This window comes from Notolabrus celidotus, chromosome 7, assembly GCF_009762535.1.
Source record: "Notolabrus celidotus isolate fNotCel1 chromosome 7, fNotCel1.pri, whole genome shotgun sequence".
Taxonomy (NCBI): domain Eukaryota; kingdom Metazoa; phylum Chordata; class Actinopteri; order Labriformes; family Labridae; genus Notolabrus; species Notolabrus celidotus.
Genome location: NC_048278.1, coordinates 31,379,480 through 31,399,413, shown reverse-complemented (window position 1 = coordinate 31,399,413; position 19,934 = coordinate 31,379,480). Strand labels below are relative to the sequence as shown.

Below are 19,934 nucleotides of genomic sequence, written 5' to 3'. Positions count from 1 at the left end.
AGGCCCCACCTCCATCTGCCCCATCTGCTGCTAATGTATTTGGTGCCTGATACCGCAGCACACCATCAGAGTTCTTGTGGAGTCCATGCCTTATCAGGTTAGGGGCTTTTTTTTAGCCGTGACCTGACCAGAAAGGAGCCTACACACATATAAGGAAGGTGGTCATAATGTTATGTCTGATAGGTGTGTTTGCATGTTTTGATTTATCATGCAGCCATTGAAACGCAGATCTGTTGTTTGATACAGCAGCATCAGCTTTAAGTAATCAAGACTAACATCATCCACTGTAGTGTTCATAAAGAGTATTTAGAACAGCAGGCTGAGGCATAGTGATACATGAACTGAAACTAGGAGTTACCCTTTGGAATTCCTCTTGTCCAATCAAACACAAATCTAGTTTAAGAATGAGCAGGTACATCTGCTACAGGATACAGGACTCACTCATTATTTCGGCTGTTTCCATTTAAATATCTTATCTTAATGAAATTAAATAAGGATTACGTGTGGAAATTGGCACAATATGAAACATGAAGCAAAACTCAAACCACAGGATGTTATTTTTCCACGTCAGTAACTGTGTTTGTGAAAGATTTAATGGAGAGAGAGAGTAAGCTAAGTTTCCCACAATTCTAGTATAATGTCAAGCTTCATGTAGCTGCTTCCTCATTTTAGTTTTTTTTTTCACTCTGGTTCTAACAGGATATAACTTAACCAAGTGACCTAAGCAGTTTAATCTTTGTTGTTTTTTTTCCTTTTCATGTGTGGTGTTTTCTGATAATCTAATCTAATCTTGCTGTCTTTCATCAGTACATTGATATGTGTAGCCTACCAGAGCACTTAGCAGGGGATTTCTCACAGTTGCATTCAAGACATCTCTTAGTGCTTTGTCTCCCTCTGCTGTCCACCTTGTGCATGCATTTTTCATACAGCACCGAATCCACTACAGCACTGAATCCACTTCAAGATCCTGCTCATCACCTACAAAACCCTCAATAACCTCGCCCCCTCATACCTGACCGACCTCCTCAAACGCCACTCCCCGCCCCGCCGCCTCAGATCATCAGATGCCAATCTCCTGTCCCCCATTCACCAAGACCAAGCACCGCACCTTGGGGGACAGAGCCTTTGCCATCAATGCCCCGGCTCTCTGGAACTCTCTCCCTCCACACATCCGCAACTCTGACTCTCTTCAATCATTCAAAAACCATGACAAGACCTACCTGTTCAACAAAGCATACAACAGATGACCTCTACCCCCGCTCCACCTCTGTCCTTGTTCTGTTTTATTTACCTGTTTTATTTTTACTTTTATTGTATGTAAAGTGACTTTGAGTATTAAGAAAAGTGCTATATAAATCCTATAAATTATTAAATTATTATCATACATAACAATATTTGCTATGTGCCTCATGACCACCTGTATCTTTATAGATAGTGAGGTAATATAAATCACAGTTTAAATAAATCACACATATAGAGCTTCGGTTTGGTTAAGTGGTTGGATTGCACACTCTATAAACGGAGGCTGCTGTCCTTGGCTCAATGGTTGCTTGTTTGACTTTATGACATGATTCTATGCTGCATGTCATCCCTTGTTTTCTGCTCCCCACATGACCTGTCTGTCTTCAGCTGTCCTATTGAAGGCAAAAATTTGTACCATTTTTTTTCTATTAAATATGTGTTTACCTATTGAGTCAAGTCAAGTCAAGCTTCATTTATAAAGCATATTTAAAACAACCTCAGTTGACCAAAGTGCTGTACAGTTATTAAAATACAATATAATCATACACAAATATAACAATAAATAAAAACAATAAAAGAATAGTAAGAGCTCAATTTAGGAAATAAAAGAGTAAAAAATTGAAAAGCCAAGGATTCTTGTTTAGCTGGGACTGAACGCCAAGGAGAAAAGATAGGTTTTCAGCAGTGTTTTAAAGAGCTCCACAGACTGTGCAGCTCTAACCTGGAAAGGTAGGCTGTTCCAAAGCTTTGGGGCCACCATTGAGAAGGCTCTGTCCCCTCGAGACTTTGATGACCTAAGTACTCTGGAAGTACTGTGAGGCTGTACAAGGTCTAATAAATAAGACGGTGCCAGACCACTGAAACACTTATAAACAATTAATGAAACCTTGAACTGGATCCTAAAGTTCACAGACAACCAGTGCAAAGATGCAAGGACAGGACTGATGTGATCACACCATTTCTTTCTGTCAAACTTAAAGTCACTGTCCAAAATAACACAGAGGTTCCTTGCAAAAGGGTGACAGTAAGGCTTAAGGGTGCCAATGGCACTATCATAGCCATCCAACAGATTTTGTTGGCCAAATAAAATAATCTCCTTTTTATTTTTGTTCATGGAGAGAAAGTTCACTTCCATCCAAGATCGAACATCATTGAGGCAGTCTAGTAAGACCTGGACAGAGGATTGATCATTTGTCAGACTTGTACGTCATTGTTAATCTCACCAGCTAACTGCAGTAAAGAATCCTCTCCATGTTTATTCATCGAATTTGGATGTATCACACTCTTTCTAACAGATCTCTCTCCTCATCTGTCTTTATTTGCACGTGTGTTTAAAAATCCATACTCCAAAGCTCTCCTTTGGGTCAAACAAGATCTAAAATACAGTCATTGTTTTAACAGATCAATATCTGTGCATGTGTAGGGACATATTCTTTTGTGGATATAATGCAGTGATACCCCTAAGCTTGTTTAATAACCCATAATGTCAGGTGGAAACAGTTGTGCAAAGTGCTTCAGTGCACACTCAAAACCTGCTACCTGTGAAGGTACATCATTACATTACTGCAGTTTAACAGCATCAGGTCTTACCTGAGTACAGATACAGGACAACCTTTGCTTTAAAGGTGGTCTGTTTCAGATTCCCTTTTTCATTTCTGTGGCAAAGTGACAAAATTAATTTATCCTGCACTTCAAAAAGTTAAAGAACTTTGATTCCTCTGTTAAAAGGAAGTTTAGACCTGATGCTGTGGCTGAATGATTGTAGATACTGTAAGCACTCCAGTTTGACTTTGTGGATTGCACTGTAATGTGCTTCTCATTTATATTTATGTTTACTTTATTTTTACTGTATACAGGTGCTGAATTCAAAGAGGATTTTTTTTTTGTTGCAAAATTAATTTAGTCTTCTGTGAACAATAAACATTATTTCTACAGCTTCATGTCCTGAGCATTGTGTTTTCAATTTTTTGATGTAGTGTGTAATGACTGCTCAGCATTGTTTTTAATTTTGATTGACTTGGCATTGACAATTGACATTGTTCAGTTTTGCAGGAAGAGTCAGAGGTTTGGTGAATTTAGTTTGAAAATTGGGTTTTGTGCTTATAGTGTTGAGAAAAGCATGGTGGATGCCAGGAAATGTGTTTTAGCAATTGAGAAATACTGTAAGAAAAGATTACTTACTAGAAAGTCAACACCAAATTCATGAGGAACTTTGAACTTTTGATTTGATTTGAAAAAAACAGTAGAAAAGCTTTTGCTTTCTTTAATATCAGCCAGTATAGACATAGATAATAGGACTACGTTTATGTGACATCATTTTTAAATGAATTTCACCAAGTATCCTGTTGGAGTGTGAACGCAGAGTGAACTCCTGTCTATCCTAAACTTTTACTTTTGTTTAGCAACGGAAAGTACCTAAAAAAAAAGGTAACAACACAGTGCCCACTTTTACTTTCACAATGACTTTTAAGAGAGAGAGAGGGCAAAGACTGTCACGTGTGAAGAGAGAGAGGCAGTACTGAATATTTAATCCACTATAAAAGGGACCAGACTCTTTGACATCCAGACTATCTTTGAGTCTTATTTCTTACGTTTCTTCGTTTTCAACCAAAAATTAACAATGAACTTTGCTTCTGTTTTTTGGGTCACTGCTTTGATGACACTGCAGAGCGTCTGTGGTAAGTTAAGAGCTTTACACCTTTAGTCCCCCACAAGAAGGGGGCTGTTCTTTTGAAACTAATGATAGAGACAGTGGTTTGCATTTGTACTAGATGCTTAAAAAAATCTAACTTTTATGTAAATGCATGTTAAACTCATCTAAATGTTAGCCTTAAAGACTGATGAACTCAGAACTACTCTTACAAATGAGGTTTTATTAGGATTTTAATGGAGTTTTAGATTCCCAGATGGATCAAACCTGTAGAATTATGTTGTTTCCCACAATCCCATAAGTGCTTAAAAGTGAAGTCAGAGTTTATTACTATTCTCATTGTGTCCCTGCACTGCCTGGTCTTTCCAAAAACTCATACCTCACATTGGTAAATGATAGTTGAATATGGAGTTTTGTGTGTACACTTGAGAAAGTAAGGCTAAATAAAGCAGAGTTTAAATTTGAAGCAGGCGAACTCTTTGTAATATTTAAAATAGAAATTTTTGGTTCCTGAATGTGTGCAGCTATCATAAGAGGAAAGTGCAGGAGGGTGATGAATATTTCACTTCAACTATTCTTCTTCTTCTTCTTTTTCTTCTTGTTATTTTTATTATTATTAGTCTATTTTGTCTTTATTACGTTTTAACCCTTACATCTGCTTTATTGTTATTTCCTTTAATATTTTCTGTCTTTTATTTATGTTACAGTCTTAATTTATTCTATTGTTCTTAGAGCTTATATCTCTCTTACTATTTCTATCCATTTTAGTTATCTATCATTTCACATATTTGGTCCTCTTGGTCTTGATTCTTGTGTTGCTTGAGTTCTAATGTTGTCTTGGTTAACCATGTTGGCATGATTGTCTTGTTGTTTGTGGTCTTTTCTTCTGTTTGGATTATTTCATCATTTGTTTTTTTTGTGTTTGTGTTTTAAATGTATGTTTGGCTCTTTGTATGCTTTAGCTTGTCAGTCAAAGCACTTTGTATACCCTTCCCTTTAAAGGTGCTATATTGATAAAGCTATTATTATAACTTTTGTTGTTATTATTTTTATGAATTGTAAGGTCTGAAGCAAGAGCACACATTATGCAAACATGCAAAGAGTTTTAATCAGGAGAAAGTAGCTGCAGTTAAGAAATCATGCAAATTCAGAAACACAGGAGAAAAAAAACATGGGAAATGTACGACAAATGAAAGAAGGTTCCTCAAAAACCCAAAAACAAAAGGACAACCAAGATCTTGCTTCTGCTTCATGCATCACATGTCAGTTGTTTGCAAAAATTTCTTCATTGTTTGCATTATTTTATGTTTTGAAACTGCATCTTTCATTAAGTTCCCGTGCATTTCTCCTAGCGGAAACTTCTGGGCAGTTGAAGGTTTTTTTTTTTTATTACGTAAATCCCCATCTCTGCTGGCCTTGGAACAAATTTTCAGTTTTGTTTTCTTGTGTGGAAACTCCCCAAGATAATTATGCATCGCCAGCCTACCCTTGTTTTGTTCAAAGATCATATCTGTGAGTGTGTGTTCACACTTTTCAGTTCTGTGAGTCGAGCGTTGGGTGAAAGCTTCTGTTACGACCGAAAGTGAGAAGTGCAGGTGGTGCATGCTGCTCCTGGGCACACTGAGCCTGCCACCGGATAATATTCATTCTCTATATTGACTATTGGCATGACAGTTTCCAATAGAAATCCTATCCTGACGGTCATTTAGTTTAATCTAGATTTCTCCTGCACTGACATGCGACGGTCAATTAAGTGTCTTTTTCCTTCTGATTTCTTTGTATTTTTTGTTTCTTTCATTATTTTTGTAATAATTTGTGAGTGTTTAAGAAGGGCATATACAACATCGCTACAGAGTATTCAATGTAAATGTATGGCAGATATTTACAGACTTACTGGTGATCTAATGTGGACAAAATAAAAAGGCTTTACAACATGGTGTATACACATAAAAGCAGGCCATCTGCTCATTGTATTAATACTGTTCACTTTAACACAATGTGACAGGAAATCCAGACATTTTAGGTCTACTAAGAGTTGTTCCATCGTCCAAGAGCATTTTATAAAAAAAAAAAAAAAGTAAAGGCACAGGCAGCCTATCTGTAGGTTCCGTGTGTTTTGGTTGGCAGCAGGGACCTGGTGTCAATATTGTGTCACCAGTGCAAGATGTCAGTGCCTGTCGCAGGTGGTAGCTCTTTAGCTGATCAGGGAGTATCATTGTACAATAGGAGGAGGTGGAGACGTGTCGTCCATATTTGAATTCAATAAATGGCCCATACACATTTCAGGCTTCTCCATAGATTCACTCTACAGTAGGCACTGAAGTGTGTCGTTTGCGAAAGCGTAGAGCGTCCCTCAGGTTGTACTCTCCCCTTTGGTTATTTTTGTAGTAACGTAAGTATACGAAAGCCACAATGATGACAAGAATAGCAACAGCAATAACCAGCCCAACTCTGATGTATACAAGGTAGCTGACTGTGGGAGAATTGGGCAAAAGAAAAGAGGAACAGAAAAAACATTAGTGTAAGACAAATATAAAAAACAACCACGATTGGTCAAAATGTAACAAACTGGATTGTGAACTCACCTCTGACCTCCACATTAAACTCTACAGGGACAGTCCCGTAATCATTGCTGACAACACAGGTGTACTTCCCTTCATGTTCAACAGCTACAGATTTGATAGTAAAGACGCTGCTCCTGGAAGGGGAAAGTCTGCCTGATGGAAGCGTCCAGTTGTACGAGGGGCTGGGGTTTCCCACAGATGTGCAGTTCAGTTGCAACTTTTCTTCTTCATTGATGGTGACCCAGTCTTCATCTCTTATCACCTGAAGCTTAGGTTTATCTGTGTGTGGATTAAAGAGAAAATATGACATGTCAGGACAGAAAAATGGGAACAATTTAATACGATGATCCATCAAAGCAATCTATTAAAAAAGCAGTGATGGAATGTACTCTCTCGCTGTCCCAAAAGCCTGTTGTACTTTCAGTTTTGCTGCCATCTTCAGCTCCCTGACATTTCACAGCTAATTATGTTCCACTTTAATCCACTAAGTTTATGAAAAGACACATCTGTAGTTAACTGTCACTTTGCAGACTGATGATTATCTATAACATATATGACTATCTTACTGTAAAAGACACAAACTCTGTATTAAAGAAGCCTCAGGGTCTGAAAAGCAACACTAATGTGGACGAACCTTCATTTTTATAAAGGCCTGCAAGGGACAACCTTTCCGGTTGCAAAGAGAAGCGTGATTGTTTGTAAATCCATATGAAACAACTCTACTTCTCAAATGATGTATTGTCTTTTTTTTTAGTTATAATTTTGGCCGTTTTTGCCTTTATTGGATAGGAAAGTTTAAGAGAGACAGGAAATGTGGGAAGCAGTGGAAGACATACAGCTAAGGACAGTGGTCGTGAGTCGAACCCGCGGCTGCTGCTACCAGGACTATAGCCTCTCGATATGGGGCGCACTAAGACCTCTTGGCCAATGGCGCCCCATGATTTATTTTCTTAGTAAACATTTTCTAAAGAATTTATTGTCTCAATAGATAGTTTTAAGCTTTACTCAAAACAGCATGTTGCTTGTTTGGTAAGTTATTGGTCCCATTTAGAGTTAAAATGGCAACACAGAGGATGTGCTTTAGGGTGTAGGTACCTTGTGAATAACAGGGTGCTACAACGACAGGCTCTCAATCAGGATAAAGGTAGAAAGTTGCATACTTAAACCCTCCCTCCTGGTGTGATCAATTCTGGCTCCCAAAAATCAAGATGCTAACAGCAGTAATGCTTAACTTGTGGTTTATAGTGGGAGTCATGTTAGTAGGTACCACATTGTTATGAGTCTTTATGTAAGTTGGTGCTTTTCACTTAATGTTGACATTGGTATACCTTCATGCTCGTGGCAGCACTTAAACTTTTAGGGATTACAAAATTATTTTACCACACATACTATCACAGTTATCAATCCTACATGGCAATGCATTCAGTAGCTGTTGGTATTTCTCCCTGAACCACAAAAATCTAAGGCAGCTCTAACAGCTGTATATTACTTGAGGACATTGTCCAATCATGTGCAAAATGTCTGTTGGCAGAAAATTAATCAATCTAAGACTGAACAAGGCAAAAAAAACAGAGTTAACTGTTTTGTATTGGCATTGGGTTTGACCTTAAGAAGTCTAAAGTAGCATGCATGCTAATCACAATTTACATATAAATAGTACTTTAGTACTTCTAAACCAATATTATAATGATTGATTTATTTACTTCTTGATTTATAATGAAATTTGAACGCAGAGATCTGACTCCTTATGAAGTATGCATACAGTGTAGTAGTGCTACATCTAACCTGCAATAAAGTAGGTCATCAGTGTGCAAAAGAAACATGCTGTACCCTCAACACTGACATATACTGTCACCTTCAAAATTCATGAGGCCAAAATGTGGTTGGAAGTTGCTCATTTAAACATCTAGCAGATGCAAAGCAACAGTATATTTTTTTTGCCATTATTCACTCTGCTTTGGTCATATTTTAGGAATCTTCAGCTGTCACTTATTCTGTCTTTTTCTCATTTGGTGCTGAGCAGGATGTATTCAGGGAGCTTTTGGAGCTTCTTAAAGCTGATAATATGCCAATGAGGGCTACGAGACTTGACTTAGACCATACATTTATGGACAATAAATAATCAGTCAGATGAAAGACACTGCAAAATGGATTGAGGCAAAGAAAAGAGCAGAGTGAGGTGATGGAACATGGCTAGTTTGTGCAAACAAAGTAGTGATGTGACCGATTGCTCAATAGATGGTTGAAGCAGCTTTAAGGAACATATTTTAAAGATCATAACTGATAGAGAAGATAATTGTAATCAGACTCACAGTGCACGATGGCAGTACTTCTTTGTGATCTAACCACTGGAGGGGGCTGTTGTCCTTCAGATTTCAGTTTAAACACTGACTCACACCAGTACTCTGATCCGTTATCATACTCAAAAAGGATACGGGACAAAGGAAAGGACTGAGTCGTTGGTTTTTTGTCTTCTAAGAGGGTCTTCATTACTTGACCAAAGGGGTTGCCGTCTTTGTAGAAGACTGCTTCGACATTTCCAATAGGAGCAACATTTTCAATTGTACACTCCAGAGTGTACAAGGTATTTATCATCAATGGCCCTGTGTTGTTACCAAAGCTGAAAGACACATTATCCGGGGGCTCTGAGGAGACAAACAAAGAGAGATCACAGGGTAAACACACTGTAAGAACATCTAGAATGAACCTGAATATCATTCATTTAGTCTCTAAACGAGGAATCCTCACTAGCAACAGTATTTTGTTTAAAGGCAGGTTTACTTACTGTAGATAGTTAGAGGCAGTTTAGTGCAGCACTGGTAATCTGAAGCATTACTATAGTAGCACTGGAGAGAAAGTTCCCATTCTTTCAAACTATCAACTGTCCATGAAAGCAAAGTTCCATTTGTTTCAGTATCTCCCACAGAATGCTCCAAATTAACAATGTTGTTGATGCATTCACGCTGACATGCAGTGCAGCTCGCAGACGCTGGGTCACCATACTTCACTATCAGGTGGGCTGGACTGAACACAGGTTTATCACCACAGTTTTCATCTGTAACACACACAAAGAGAAGAGATTTCAAAACACATGTCTAAAACTGTCTTTTTACACACATTCATTAAAGAAGCACTAGGAAGTAGAAGTGCGACCAACCATACCCTCACAACATTGTTTTACATGTTTATCTATATTTCCTGAAAGCTCTTCCTCTTTACTGGAGAGCTACGTTTCCAGGAAACCACACACTCTCTGTAAACGAGCCATACATGCTGCCCCTGCTACATTTCATTTTAGTGGATGTTGATCAAACATATATTTACATTAGACCTGTTAACTGTGCCAGAGTCAAAGGGCGATTAAGCTGTTGCTGGGACAGCACTTCAGCTCTCTCATATTCAGTCAGTAGAAACGTTTTTGTTTCTAAATCCTGTCTCAGAAGATTCATTTTTACAGACTTGCATTCTTAGCTGATAGATAACATTATTACAGTTTGTGTGCACATTCACTTTGTTTTCACATTTTCAACCTATTCCTTATCTGTATCTTATCTTTTAACTTTTTTTTGGAATTGTATTGAAAAGTGCCCTACAAATAATAATAATAACTATAATACAATAAATAATAATGAATCAAGAATGTATAGGTTCACAGATTCATTCATGTGTTGATTTGATGGAGACATTTATGGCTTTTCAAAGTTCAATGACTCTTCTGTAAGTGTCAGTTATACATTTTTAAAGCTGTTTCTACTTTACTCTGCAAACTCTACAGAACGCTGGGGAGCGAGCATTGGTCAACAGAGCTGTCAATCATGAAGTCACATCATCTCTTTTTCAAATGAAATATCCAATTAAAACAATATTTTTGGGAAATATGGGTACTTGGTCATAAATCGTAAAAATGAAACAACTAACTATCTTGACCAAAACCATGTTTGAGAAATAATGTATAACCTATATTTTAATTTGGGTCTGACACACATCAACTCACAGCTGTTTCAGGCATTAGCCTCAAATTACAATAGAGACATGATCAATTTTTTTATGAAGGTCATAAAGAAGCATCTGTTTCAGTCTGTTTCTCAGCCAGTTAAAACTCCTCAAAGTGCCTTTAAAAATTAACATGCGTTTGCTGTACTTCCACGCAAAGTTTACAATGTCAGGTAGAATATTAAGAAGAAAAACATAAGCATCATGACAATAACTAGACTATATAACACTGTATTCATTAACATTATCAGTCTACAGCCTAATGCACAGTACACAGAAATGAATAAAGGTCAGTTTGGACAACAATTCATCCAACACCATATAAAATAATAATCGACAATGGATAGGACGTGGTGCATTACACCTCTTTAATGTGGAGTAGGATGTGGTGCCTGCACATGTTTAGCCTTCCTTATCTGTTAAAGTAAACAACTGTCAAGGACATAGAAAGCAACATTTAAAACTACACACTGAGCTGTTCAATGAAACATGGAGGTTATATCTCTGTTTGTAAAGAGAGGGAATAGACTCCAAATTGTGTTTCGAAAGACTTACCACAGCCGGACACATGGAGGTCATATAGAAAAGTCATCAAAGATAAAACCCAAATCACTTTAGAGGAAGACATCGTGTCTGAAGATCCGATCAAATCAGAAGTCCGGCGTTAAAAACCTCTCCTCTCCACTCTATTTATGGTTGTGGCGACTACAAAGTGTTAAGTGAGGGCTACTGTTGCCTTCACGGTCACGTCATCTTTGGTGGGAAGGGCAAGAGAAATTTAAACTAGTTAGTCACAGTGGTAACATGCATTAAAAATTACAACATATACATTTTAATTCTTGTTGTTGATGATCTTGTTTATTTTTGTACTTCAGAGAGGCATCACTGTTAATTTCAGTCTGTTTCAAAATCAGTCAAACTCCTCACATGAGCTGTAGGTGTTATTTTTACCAGCAGACCACAGAGTGGAATCAGTCCTTCCGTTCACACAGCCCTTAACAAGAGTTCTCTCAAGTATAGTCGACTGCTCTGTCCCAGTGAGATCACCTACTGCTGAAATAATTTTAATGTTTAACCACAGGCAAAAGTAGTATCGGAGACAACAGCACAGTGTCCCTGCTCAACCTCTCTTACAAAAAATGAACAGGTGGCTTTCTCAATACAACACCCCTCCGCCTATGCAACCCTCTATTTCACTGCACGTGACCACACAATAAATTCCATAATTTACAAGAAATGAAACCGCAATAAATACAAAGACAAGCACACCGTAAACCTCAAAATGACCACGAAATGCAATTTTAATTCACTCATGGCTCCTACAGTAGTAGACTGGAAACATGTGGGTTTGACACCAAAAGATGAACATGAGACAAGAGATCAACATTTCAGCTTTTATTTCCAGGTATTGACATCTGGATCTGATACACAACTTAGAAGATAGCATTATTTGTAAAGGAACACCACATTTTTAGGTGAGCAAAACTATTGGAACAGATACACTTAAAATACATTAAAGTGAATAAGACTTAATATTTTGTTGCAAATCCATTGCTTGCAATAACTGCATCAAGCCTGTGACCCATTGACATCACCAAACTTTTGCATTTTTCTTTTGTGATGCTTTTCCAGGTTTTCACCGCAGCCTCTTTCAGTTGTTGTTTGTTTTGGGGGTCACTCCCTTCAGTCTCCTCTTTAGCAGGTAAAATGCATGCTCTATAGGGTTTAAGTCTGGAGATTGACTTGACCAGTCTAAAAGCTTCCACTTCTTGCCCCTGATGAACTCCTTTGTTGTATTTGCAGTGTGTTTGGGGTCATTATCTTGCTGCATGAAGAAGGATCTCCCTATCAGTTTGGTTGCATATTTCTTTAAATTGGCAGACAATGTTTCTGTAGACTGCCAAGTTCATTTTGGTGCTGCCATCATGTGTTACATCATCAATGAAGGTTAATCATTCGCGAACAAAAATACAGAGGCTACACTAGAAGATGCAAACCACTCATTAGCAAAAAGAATAGGAAGGCCAGACTGGATTTTGCCAAAAAGTGCAGAGATGAGCCTCAACAATTCTGGGACAAAGTTTTATGGCCTGATGAGACAAAGATGAACCTTTACCAAAGTGATGGAAAGGCTAAAGTTTGGAGAAAGGAAGGATCTGCTCATGATCCCAAACATACAAGCTCATCTGTGAAACACGGTGCAATGTAGTGGCGTGGGTTTGCATGGCTTCTTCTGGGATGGGATCATTAACCGTCATTGATGATGTAACACATGATGGCAGCAGCAAAATGAACTTGGCAGTCTACAGAAACATTGTCTGCCAATTTAAAGAAATATGCAACCAAACTGATAGGGAGATCCTTCTTCATGCAGCAAGATAATGACCCCAAACACACTGCAAATACAACAAAGGAGTTCATCAGGGGCAAGAAGTGGAAGCTTTTAGACTGGCCAAGTCAATCTCCAGATTTAAACCCTATAGAGCATGCATTTTATCTGCTAAAGAGGAGACTGAAGGGAGTAACCCCCTAAAACAAACAACAACTGAAAGAGGCTGCGGTGAAAACCTGGAAAAGCATCACAAAAGAAGAATGCAAAAGTTTGGTGATGTCAATGGGTCACAGGCTTGATGCAGTTATTGCAAGCAATGGATTTGCAACAAAATATTAAGTCTTATTCACTTTAATGTATTTTTAGTGTATCTGTTCCAATAGTTTTGCTCACCTTAAAATAATGCTATCTTCTAAGTTGTGTATCAGATCCAGATGTAAATACCTGGAAATAAAAGCTGAAATGTTGATCTCTTGTCTCATGTTCATCTTTTGGTGTCAAACCCACATGTTTCCAGTCTACTGCAAAAATAAGGGAATTGGCCTCAGTGTTCCAATACTTTTGGAGGGGACTGTATCTCAGACAGGCTCAACAGGTAGTCATGAAACAAACCGGCAATAACTCCATGGTTTACCTTCATGTTTGTTATATTTAATTACTCATTGACCTTATTAAACTTGTCTCAGCGTGTTCTTTAGAGGCTTGGTTTTTCAGAGAAGGTGAAGCAGTCAGGCACGTTCAAGTTCACAGAAATGATACAGCTTGGCTTGAGGTGGAAAAACTGAAAGCTACAGCAGAATGTCATTCACACATAAGCAGAGACGAGCTGAAACAGGAACTGAAGGTATTTTTAACTCCAGTAAATCTCGCACCCTCGTGTTAAACAGACAAATAACTGTCATATAGCAAATTCACATGAATTAAATTTATCTGGTGTAAATAAGTCAGCTTTGTTTTTCCATATACACTGACAAAGTAGTCTACTGAACGTCACCAATAGGTTAAAATAAAGAACTGATACAATGATGTTTAAGTTACACATTTACAAATACAACCGCATGTCTTTCCCCTAAATGTACTTTAAAGTGCTTAGAACAAAGTCTCCAGCTCAGCAGAGAAGCAGAAGTGAAACATTAAAGTAATTTCCTTTTGGATCATTCCTTCAAAAATGCGTCACAATGAAAGGGAAGTTGATCTTGGGTGATGTTCAAGACCTAGAGTGTCTTGTAGGAGAGTGTTTTTATAGAAGTATGACTAAACCTGACAGTCTAAGAAGTCAAATAAATCAACAGTCAGAGCTGCACACACTGGACGTGATGGCAACATGTGTGCTGAATTCGTCTGAGGTAGTCACACTCTTATCATACAAGATATCAGCAGGGCTTGTACTAACGGAAAACAGCAGCAAAAAGTAATCAAGATCCACTGATTATATTCTTATCACACCAACACAGCTTCCTGGTCTAGACGTGATCTCACGACCAACTTCTCACTGCGATATGGAAGCACGTCCATCTGCCACAGTTTCTCCACATGAGAAAACATGTGGGTTGGAGATGGTGTGAATGTGAAGAGGCACTGTGCTCCATCAAGGCTGTGATTAATGTCATGAGATGGGCCTTGAAGTGTCCATCCTAGACTTGTCTGTACTTCTGCTGCAGTGCATCAGCAGGATGGCTGTGCTCTGCCAGCCCCAGATGCTCAGCCGTGAATGCGCTCTGGATCTTAAACCTCCTTTTCTGTTCAGCAACAGGTGATATAGTGAATGAGACAGCCGCCCCGTGAAGCACCTGTAGCTCCTGGCATACCTCGCGGAGAGCCAAGTCTTCTGGCTTGCCCTTTAGTCCTAACTTCCTTGCGGCTGTTTGGAGAAGGATGGTTCTCTCGGATCCATCGTCAAGGATTGCGTATGCCTCCAGAGATCTGTCCCTGTTCCTTATGATAGCCCTGCTGATCTTGAGAAGTACTTTGCAGCTGTAAGTTGGACGGTCAACATACAGGTCTTTGCTGGTGGTACTTATGAGACAGCTTTCAGTCGTGGCTTTCTCAGGCACATCACTTACTGGTCTCTCGTTCACCTCGTGCAGTACAAGCAGATGCCTTCTGTTGCTCGTCTTGCAGGGAGCCTTCAGTGTTCACTTAGCTGCTTGATGGCCACAACAACAGCGCCAACACCTATTGTTACTTCTGATCCATGTCTCTTTCTACTCTTTGTTCAGCAGCTTGAAGTTAGCACAACTGTTCAGAAAGTGGTTGCTATTATTGCAGTATGGACAGTACCCCTTCCCTGGTTCCACTTTGCTGGTACTGTTGGCCGGAGACTCTGCTGCAGGTGGGTTAACAGGAGTACTTGGTTCAGCTGCTTTGCCTGTGCCAAGGAAGATGGTTGTTAGTTTGCTAGCTGGCTTAGAGTCCTTCCGGTTTTCTTTCTTCCTGTTGAAGGGCTCCTCTCTCTCGTAGCTAACTCACTTTACATTATCCTCCTGCACTTCAAGCTCATATTCCAGCCACTGTGCAAAGTCAACCAGCGTGGGGATGGCTACTCTCAAAGGATGGATAAATCTCTTAAAGCTAGAAGCGAGATCATAAAACCTCTGTGGTCTTTGCAGCGCGTTTTCTAAATGCTGCGCATGTGTTGTCAAATTGATGAAGATGTTTTCTTAATTTGCGTGTGTTTTCATAAGTTGCAGTGCTGTGAGCTCTCAGGGCCACCGTATATATCTCTCTTATTATTTCTATCTATTTTAGTTATCTATCATTTCACATCTTTGGTCCTCTTGGTCTTGATTCTTATGTTGCTTGAGTTTTAATATTGTCTGGGTTAACCATGTTGGCTAGATTTTCTTGTTGTTTGTGGTCTTTTCTTCTGTTTGGATTATTTCATCGTTTGTTTTTGTGTTTTAAATGTATGTTTGGCTCTTTGTATGCTTTAGCTTGTCTGTCAAAGCACTTTGTATACCCTTCCTTTTAAAGGTGCTATATTGATAAAGCTATTATTATAACTTTTGTTTTTATTATCATTTTTTATGAATTGTAAGGTCTGAAGCAAGAGCACACATGATGCAAATATGCAAAGAGTTTCAATCAGGAGAAAGTAGCTGCAGCTGCAGAAATAATGCAAATTCAGAAATGCATTAAAGTACAGGAGAAATGCATCATGGGAAATGTTCAACAAATAAAAGACGGTGCTGCAAAAGACCAAAACAAAAGGTTGTGTTTCTGCTTCATGCATCACATGTCAGTTGTTTGCAAAATGTCTTCATTGTTTGCATTATTTTATGTTTTGAATCTGCATCTTTCATGATGTTCCAGCACATTTCTCTTAGTGGAAACTTTTGGGCGGTTGAATGGTGGTTTTTTTGGTTACCCAAATCCCCCTCTCGGTGGAAACTCCCCGAGATAATTTGCATAGCCTACCGTTGTTTTGCTCACAGATCATATCTGCGAGTGTGTGTTCACACTGTTCAGCTCAGCTTCTGTTACGACCGAAAGTGAGAAGTGCAGGAAGGATGGTGCATGCTGCTCCTGGGCACACTGAGCCTGCCACCAGATTCCTCCATATTGACTTAAGGCATGACGGTTTCCCATAAAAATCCTATCCTGACGGTCATTTAGTGTAGTCTAGATTTATCCTGCAATGATATATGACGGCAAATAAAAGTGGCTTTTTTCCTCTGATTTCTTTGTATTTTTTGTTTCTTTCATTATTTTTGTAATAATTTGTGAGTGTTTAAGAAGGGCATATACAACATCACTACAGAGTATTCAATGTAAATGTATGGCAGATATTTACAGACTTACTGGTGATCTAATGTGGACAAAATAAAAAGGCTTTACAACATGGTGTATACACATAAAAGCAGGCCATCTGCTCATTTTATTAATCCTGTTCATTTGAAACTGCAAACACAATTTGACATTTTTGCTCTACTAAGAGTTGTTCCATCGTCCAAGAGCATTTTATTAGAAAAAAGTAAAGCCACAGGCAGTAATACCTCTGGTTGTTATAATGGAAGACAGATTTAGGTGCTGATTCTACACTGCTGAAAATCAAGACTGTCTTTTCCCTATCTGCATTACAGGTCAAATCTGGATATGCAGTCCATCCAGGGGGGTAGTAGTAAATATACCCAAGGCCACAAGTAAGTGCTTTTCTAAAATTGCTCTTCACTTGATCACACTGTTAAAGTACCCTGAAACTTGTTATCTTAACCAAACGTAATGTCACTTTTACCAAGGGACAAAAACACATCTTTGACTCACCCAACATTTTGAGACTGTTGCATTTTAAAAAGGGCATAGAAGTCCAACTCAGCTGGCTCCAACAAAAAGACCACAGCAGTCCAATGTATTGCTTTTCTTTTGCATAGTTTGCATTGGTACACAGCCTTGCAAGACCAAGATAACCCAACACTGTGTTGCTGGTCAGCATCTGTTAAAAATCAGGGACCTGCACTGATGAAAAACCACAACTATGTCACCTATTCTCATTTTCTGAAAGTGTTCCTGTTAACCAGAAGTGCCATGCTTAAAATCAATGATGTCTTACGTCATCTGTATTTTGGCAGATGTGCCGATACACAGTCCAGCCCAGCCTGTGGCCACACCTGTAGACCAAGACCCTCCCAAGATCGCGGAAGATGAGAGTCAGAAACCAGTGGCCACACCCGTCGACCAAGACCCTCCCAAGATGGCGGAAGATGAGAGTCAGAAACCAGTGGCCACACCTGTCGACCAAGACCCTCCCAAGATGGCGGAAGATGAGAGTGAGAAACCAGTGGTCACACCTGTCGACCAAGACCCTCCCAAGATGGCGGAAGATGAGAGTGAGAAACCAGTGGCCACACCTGTCGACCAAGACCCTCCCAAGATGGCGGAAGATGAGAGTGAGAAACCAGTGGCCACACCTGTCGACCAAGACCCTCCCAAGATGGCGGAGGATGAGTGTGAGAAACCAGTGGCCACACCTGTTGACCAAGACCCTCCCAAGATGGCGGAGGATGAGAGTGAGAAACCAGTGGCCACACCTGTTGACCAAGACCCTCCCAAGATGGCGGAGGATGAGAGTGAGAAACCAGTGGCCACACCTGTTGACCAAGACCCTCCCACATGTCGACCGAATACAGGTAGGTTTGGTTTTAGAGCCTTAACTGGGCTCATCCACACATAAGTTAAAGCTAGTTACATTTAAGCAGCTACCTAGCTTTCTGGTCCTTATCATTGTCTTATATTAAAGTTCTGGTTTGGTCCAAATTGCAACCTTCAATGCCTAAAAAATGAGGCCAATTCAGAGCCCCTCAAAAAAAAGCATTTCCCCACATAGCAAAATGGGTCTGGCCCGGTTCTGGCCCTCATTACAATTAGACTCGGCCAACATACCCCAAAGAATGACGGCCCTTAAGTGGCCCAGATATAGTTTGCCAGAGACGGCTCACACATGGGCCAGCTTGATCACAAGCTCAACCTTAATCGGCCCAGATGCAGCATTGACAGATCTGGGCCACATAAACCAAGCCACAATCGGGCCAGATGTGGCATGCCATCATATATACAATGCCTTCATTCCCAGATCTGGTCCACATCCAGTTGACATACCACTTGTCATGCCAGCAGTGCCGGCTTGACGCCAGATCTGGTCCAGACCTATGCTGTGTGGGTCCTTGAGTGTTCTCTTGAGGCTCCAAAACCCCTAGAAATGTCTTCAAAATCTTACTAAAACGTTTAACTTTGGACAGCTTTTACACTCTGTTAACTTTCCAGGCTGCAACAGCTAAGATAGTTTCAACGAAGGCATAAGTTAATCTTAACTCTTACACCTCGCTCCGAGTCGGAGTAAAGTCCTCTGTGGAACACCAGTATTCACGGCGCATTGTATTGAAAGATGGAATATGTTGGAGAATGAAGTGAAGTGGAAGGTTTTACCAGTTGGTCAGTGAAGGCAACGTGTTCTCTGCAATAGATTCCCTGGTTACTCTGAATGAGTAAAACACCTTTCCACCTGCCACTTTGGTGATCACCTGTGTTGTTTTTTACCCTCTTTTATTGATATGTATTGTCTTATGTTTTCCCTTCCCTCCTAAAATAACTCACAGACCAAGATCAACAAACCAAGAAGGTGCCAGGATGTCACCCCAGCCACACCTTGATGATCCCTTTAGTTGGCCTTATTGCCTGCAAGTCTATCTGATCAACTCTGTGACCCTTACCATCAGGAAGAAGACAGTCTAAAGCTGTTTTATCAGAAATTATTTGGTGATTAATACATTGAAATTTGATGTGTTGGTAAAGTGCTCACATTAACACTGCTTTCTATGTTCTTTCTTTGACTCAACTTCAGATTTGACTCAGTTAAAGCTCTAAAAGCAGGGGTTGTTGTGGTTGTCAACATTGACACCTGCATATGTGGAGTCTCAATAATTAATTTAAGTCAGAAGGGAAGTCACAAGCTTGTTTCACTTTTGTTTTAGAATACTAAATGTTATAGCTTAGCACTGAAGTAAATGCATATACCTTTTTATAGGTTATTTTTAGTTTAATTAAGAAGCAGCTTTGATGCCTTTACATTGAATAAAAATGTAATGGAACACGAGTTGTATATTTTCATCAAGAGTTTGAAAAAAAAAAGAAGTTTTTAACAAATGTTTATTTTTCTACTGTCTAACAAGTTTTATCTTTAGCCATTTCTCTCACTCTTGTTCATTCTGCTCTCACAGTTACTGTTTTGAATCAAGGGTTATTAGTCGGCAATGAGATGATGTGGAAGAGAAAATGTGTGCTGGTGTGTATAGTAGTTGCTGACTGTAATCCTGAAGAGCTCACAAATAAAGATTGAATTTAAATTGAATATCAAATTATGGCTGCAGTGCATGTGAATGAAATGGTTGGGGGGGTCTTCATATTGTGCACTGCCTTTTAATGAATGAAGCATCACATCACGAGTATGACACGAGCTTAAAGTACTGAAACCTTGTAAATAATGTCTTTAGCCATGCTTGCAGTGAGACTCAACCTGAGAATGAGCTAGTGGGTGCCTGCTATAGGATCGGAAATACAAATGTATTCTGCTAAGGGTAAAATAATGCTGAGCAGTGTGACAATCTAACAAGTGATGCAATACAGCCGTCTTTAAAAATGTTATACTAAAACACGCCTA

The 19,934-nt window shown here is 39.3% G+C and overlaps 2 protein-coding genes across 3 annotated transcripts; one reads left to right on the top strand and one right to left on the bottom strand.

Moving 5' to 3' along the window:
* Positions 1 to 3,772: 3,772 nt before the first annotated feature.
* LOC117815266 (proline-rich protein 36-like) lies at positions 3,773 to 19,632 on the top strand. Of its 2 annotated transcripts, XM_034686881.1 has the most exons (5): positions 3,773 to 3,920; positions 16,864 to 16,923; positions 17,350 to 17,411; positions 17,472 to 17,907; positions 18,874 to 19,632. In XM_034686881.1, the coding sequence occupies exons 1-5, from the start codon at positions 3,863 to 3,865 to the stop codon at positions 18,966 to 18,968; spliced, it is 711 nt and encodes a 236-aa protein (XP_034542772.1). In that variant the 5' UTR covers positions 3,773 to 3,862; the 3' UTR covers positions 18,969 to 19,632. The 2 variants fall into 2 exon arrangements, with proteins under 2 accessions (XP_034542772.1, XP_034542771.1); XM_034686880.1 differs by having other exon boundaries at positions 3,774 to 3,920; positions 17,350 to 17,907.
* On the bottom strand, positions 5,001 to 11,149 carry LOC117815265 (cell adhesion molecule 3-like). The gene is made up of 5 exons (XM_034686879.1): positions 11,005 to 11,149; positions 9,242 to 9,511; positions 8,769 to 9,101; positions 6,478 to 6,735; positions 5,001 to 6,365 (listed from the first exon to the last, which is right to left on the bottom strand). Exons 1-5 carry the CDS (start codon positions 11,075 to 11,077, stop codon positions 6,193 to 6,195), a joined length of 1,107 nt encoding a protein of 368 aa, XP_034542770.1. The 5' UTR covers positions 11,078 to 11,149; the 3' UTR covers positions 5,001 to 6,192.
* Positions 19,633 to 19,934: the final 302 nt, after the last annotated feature.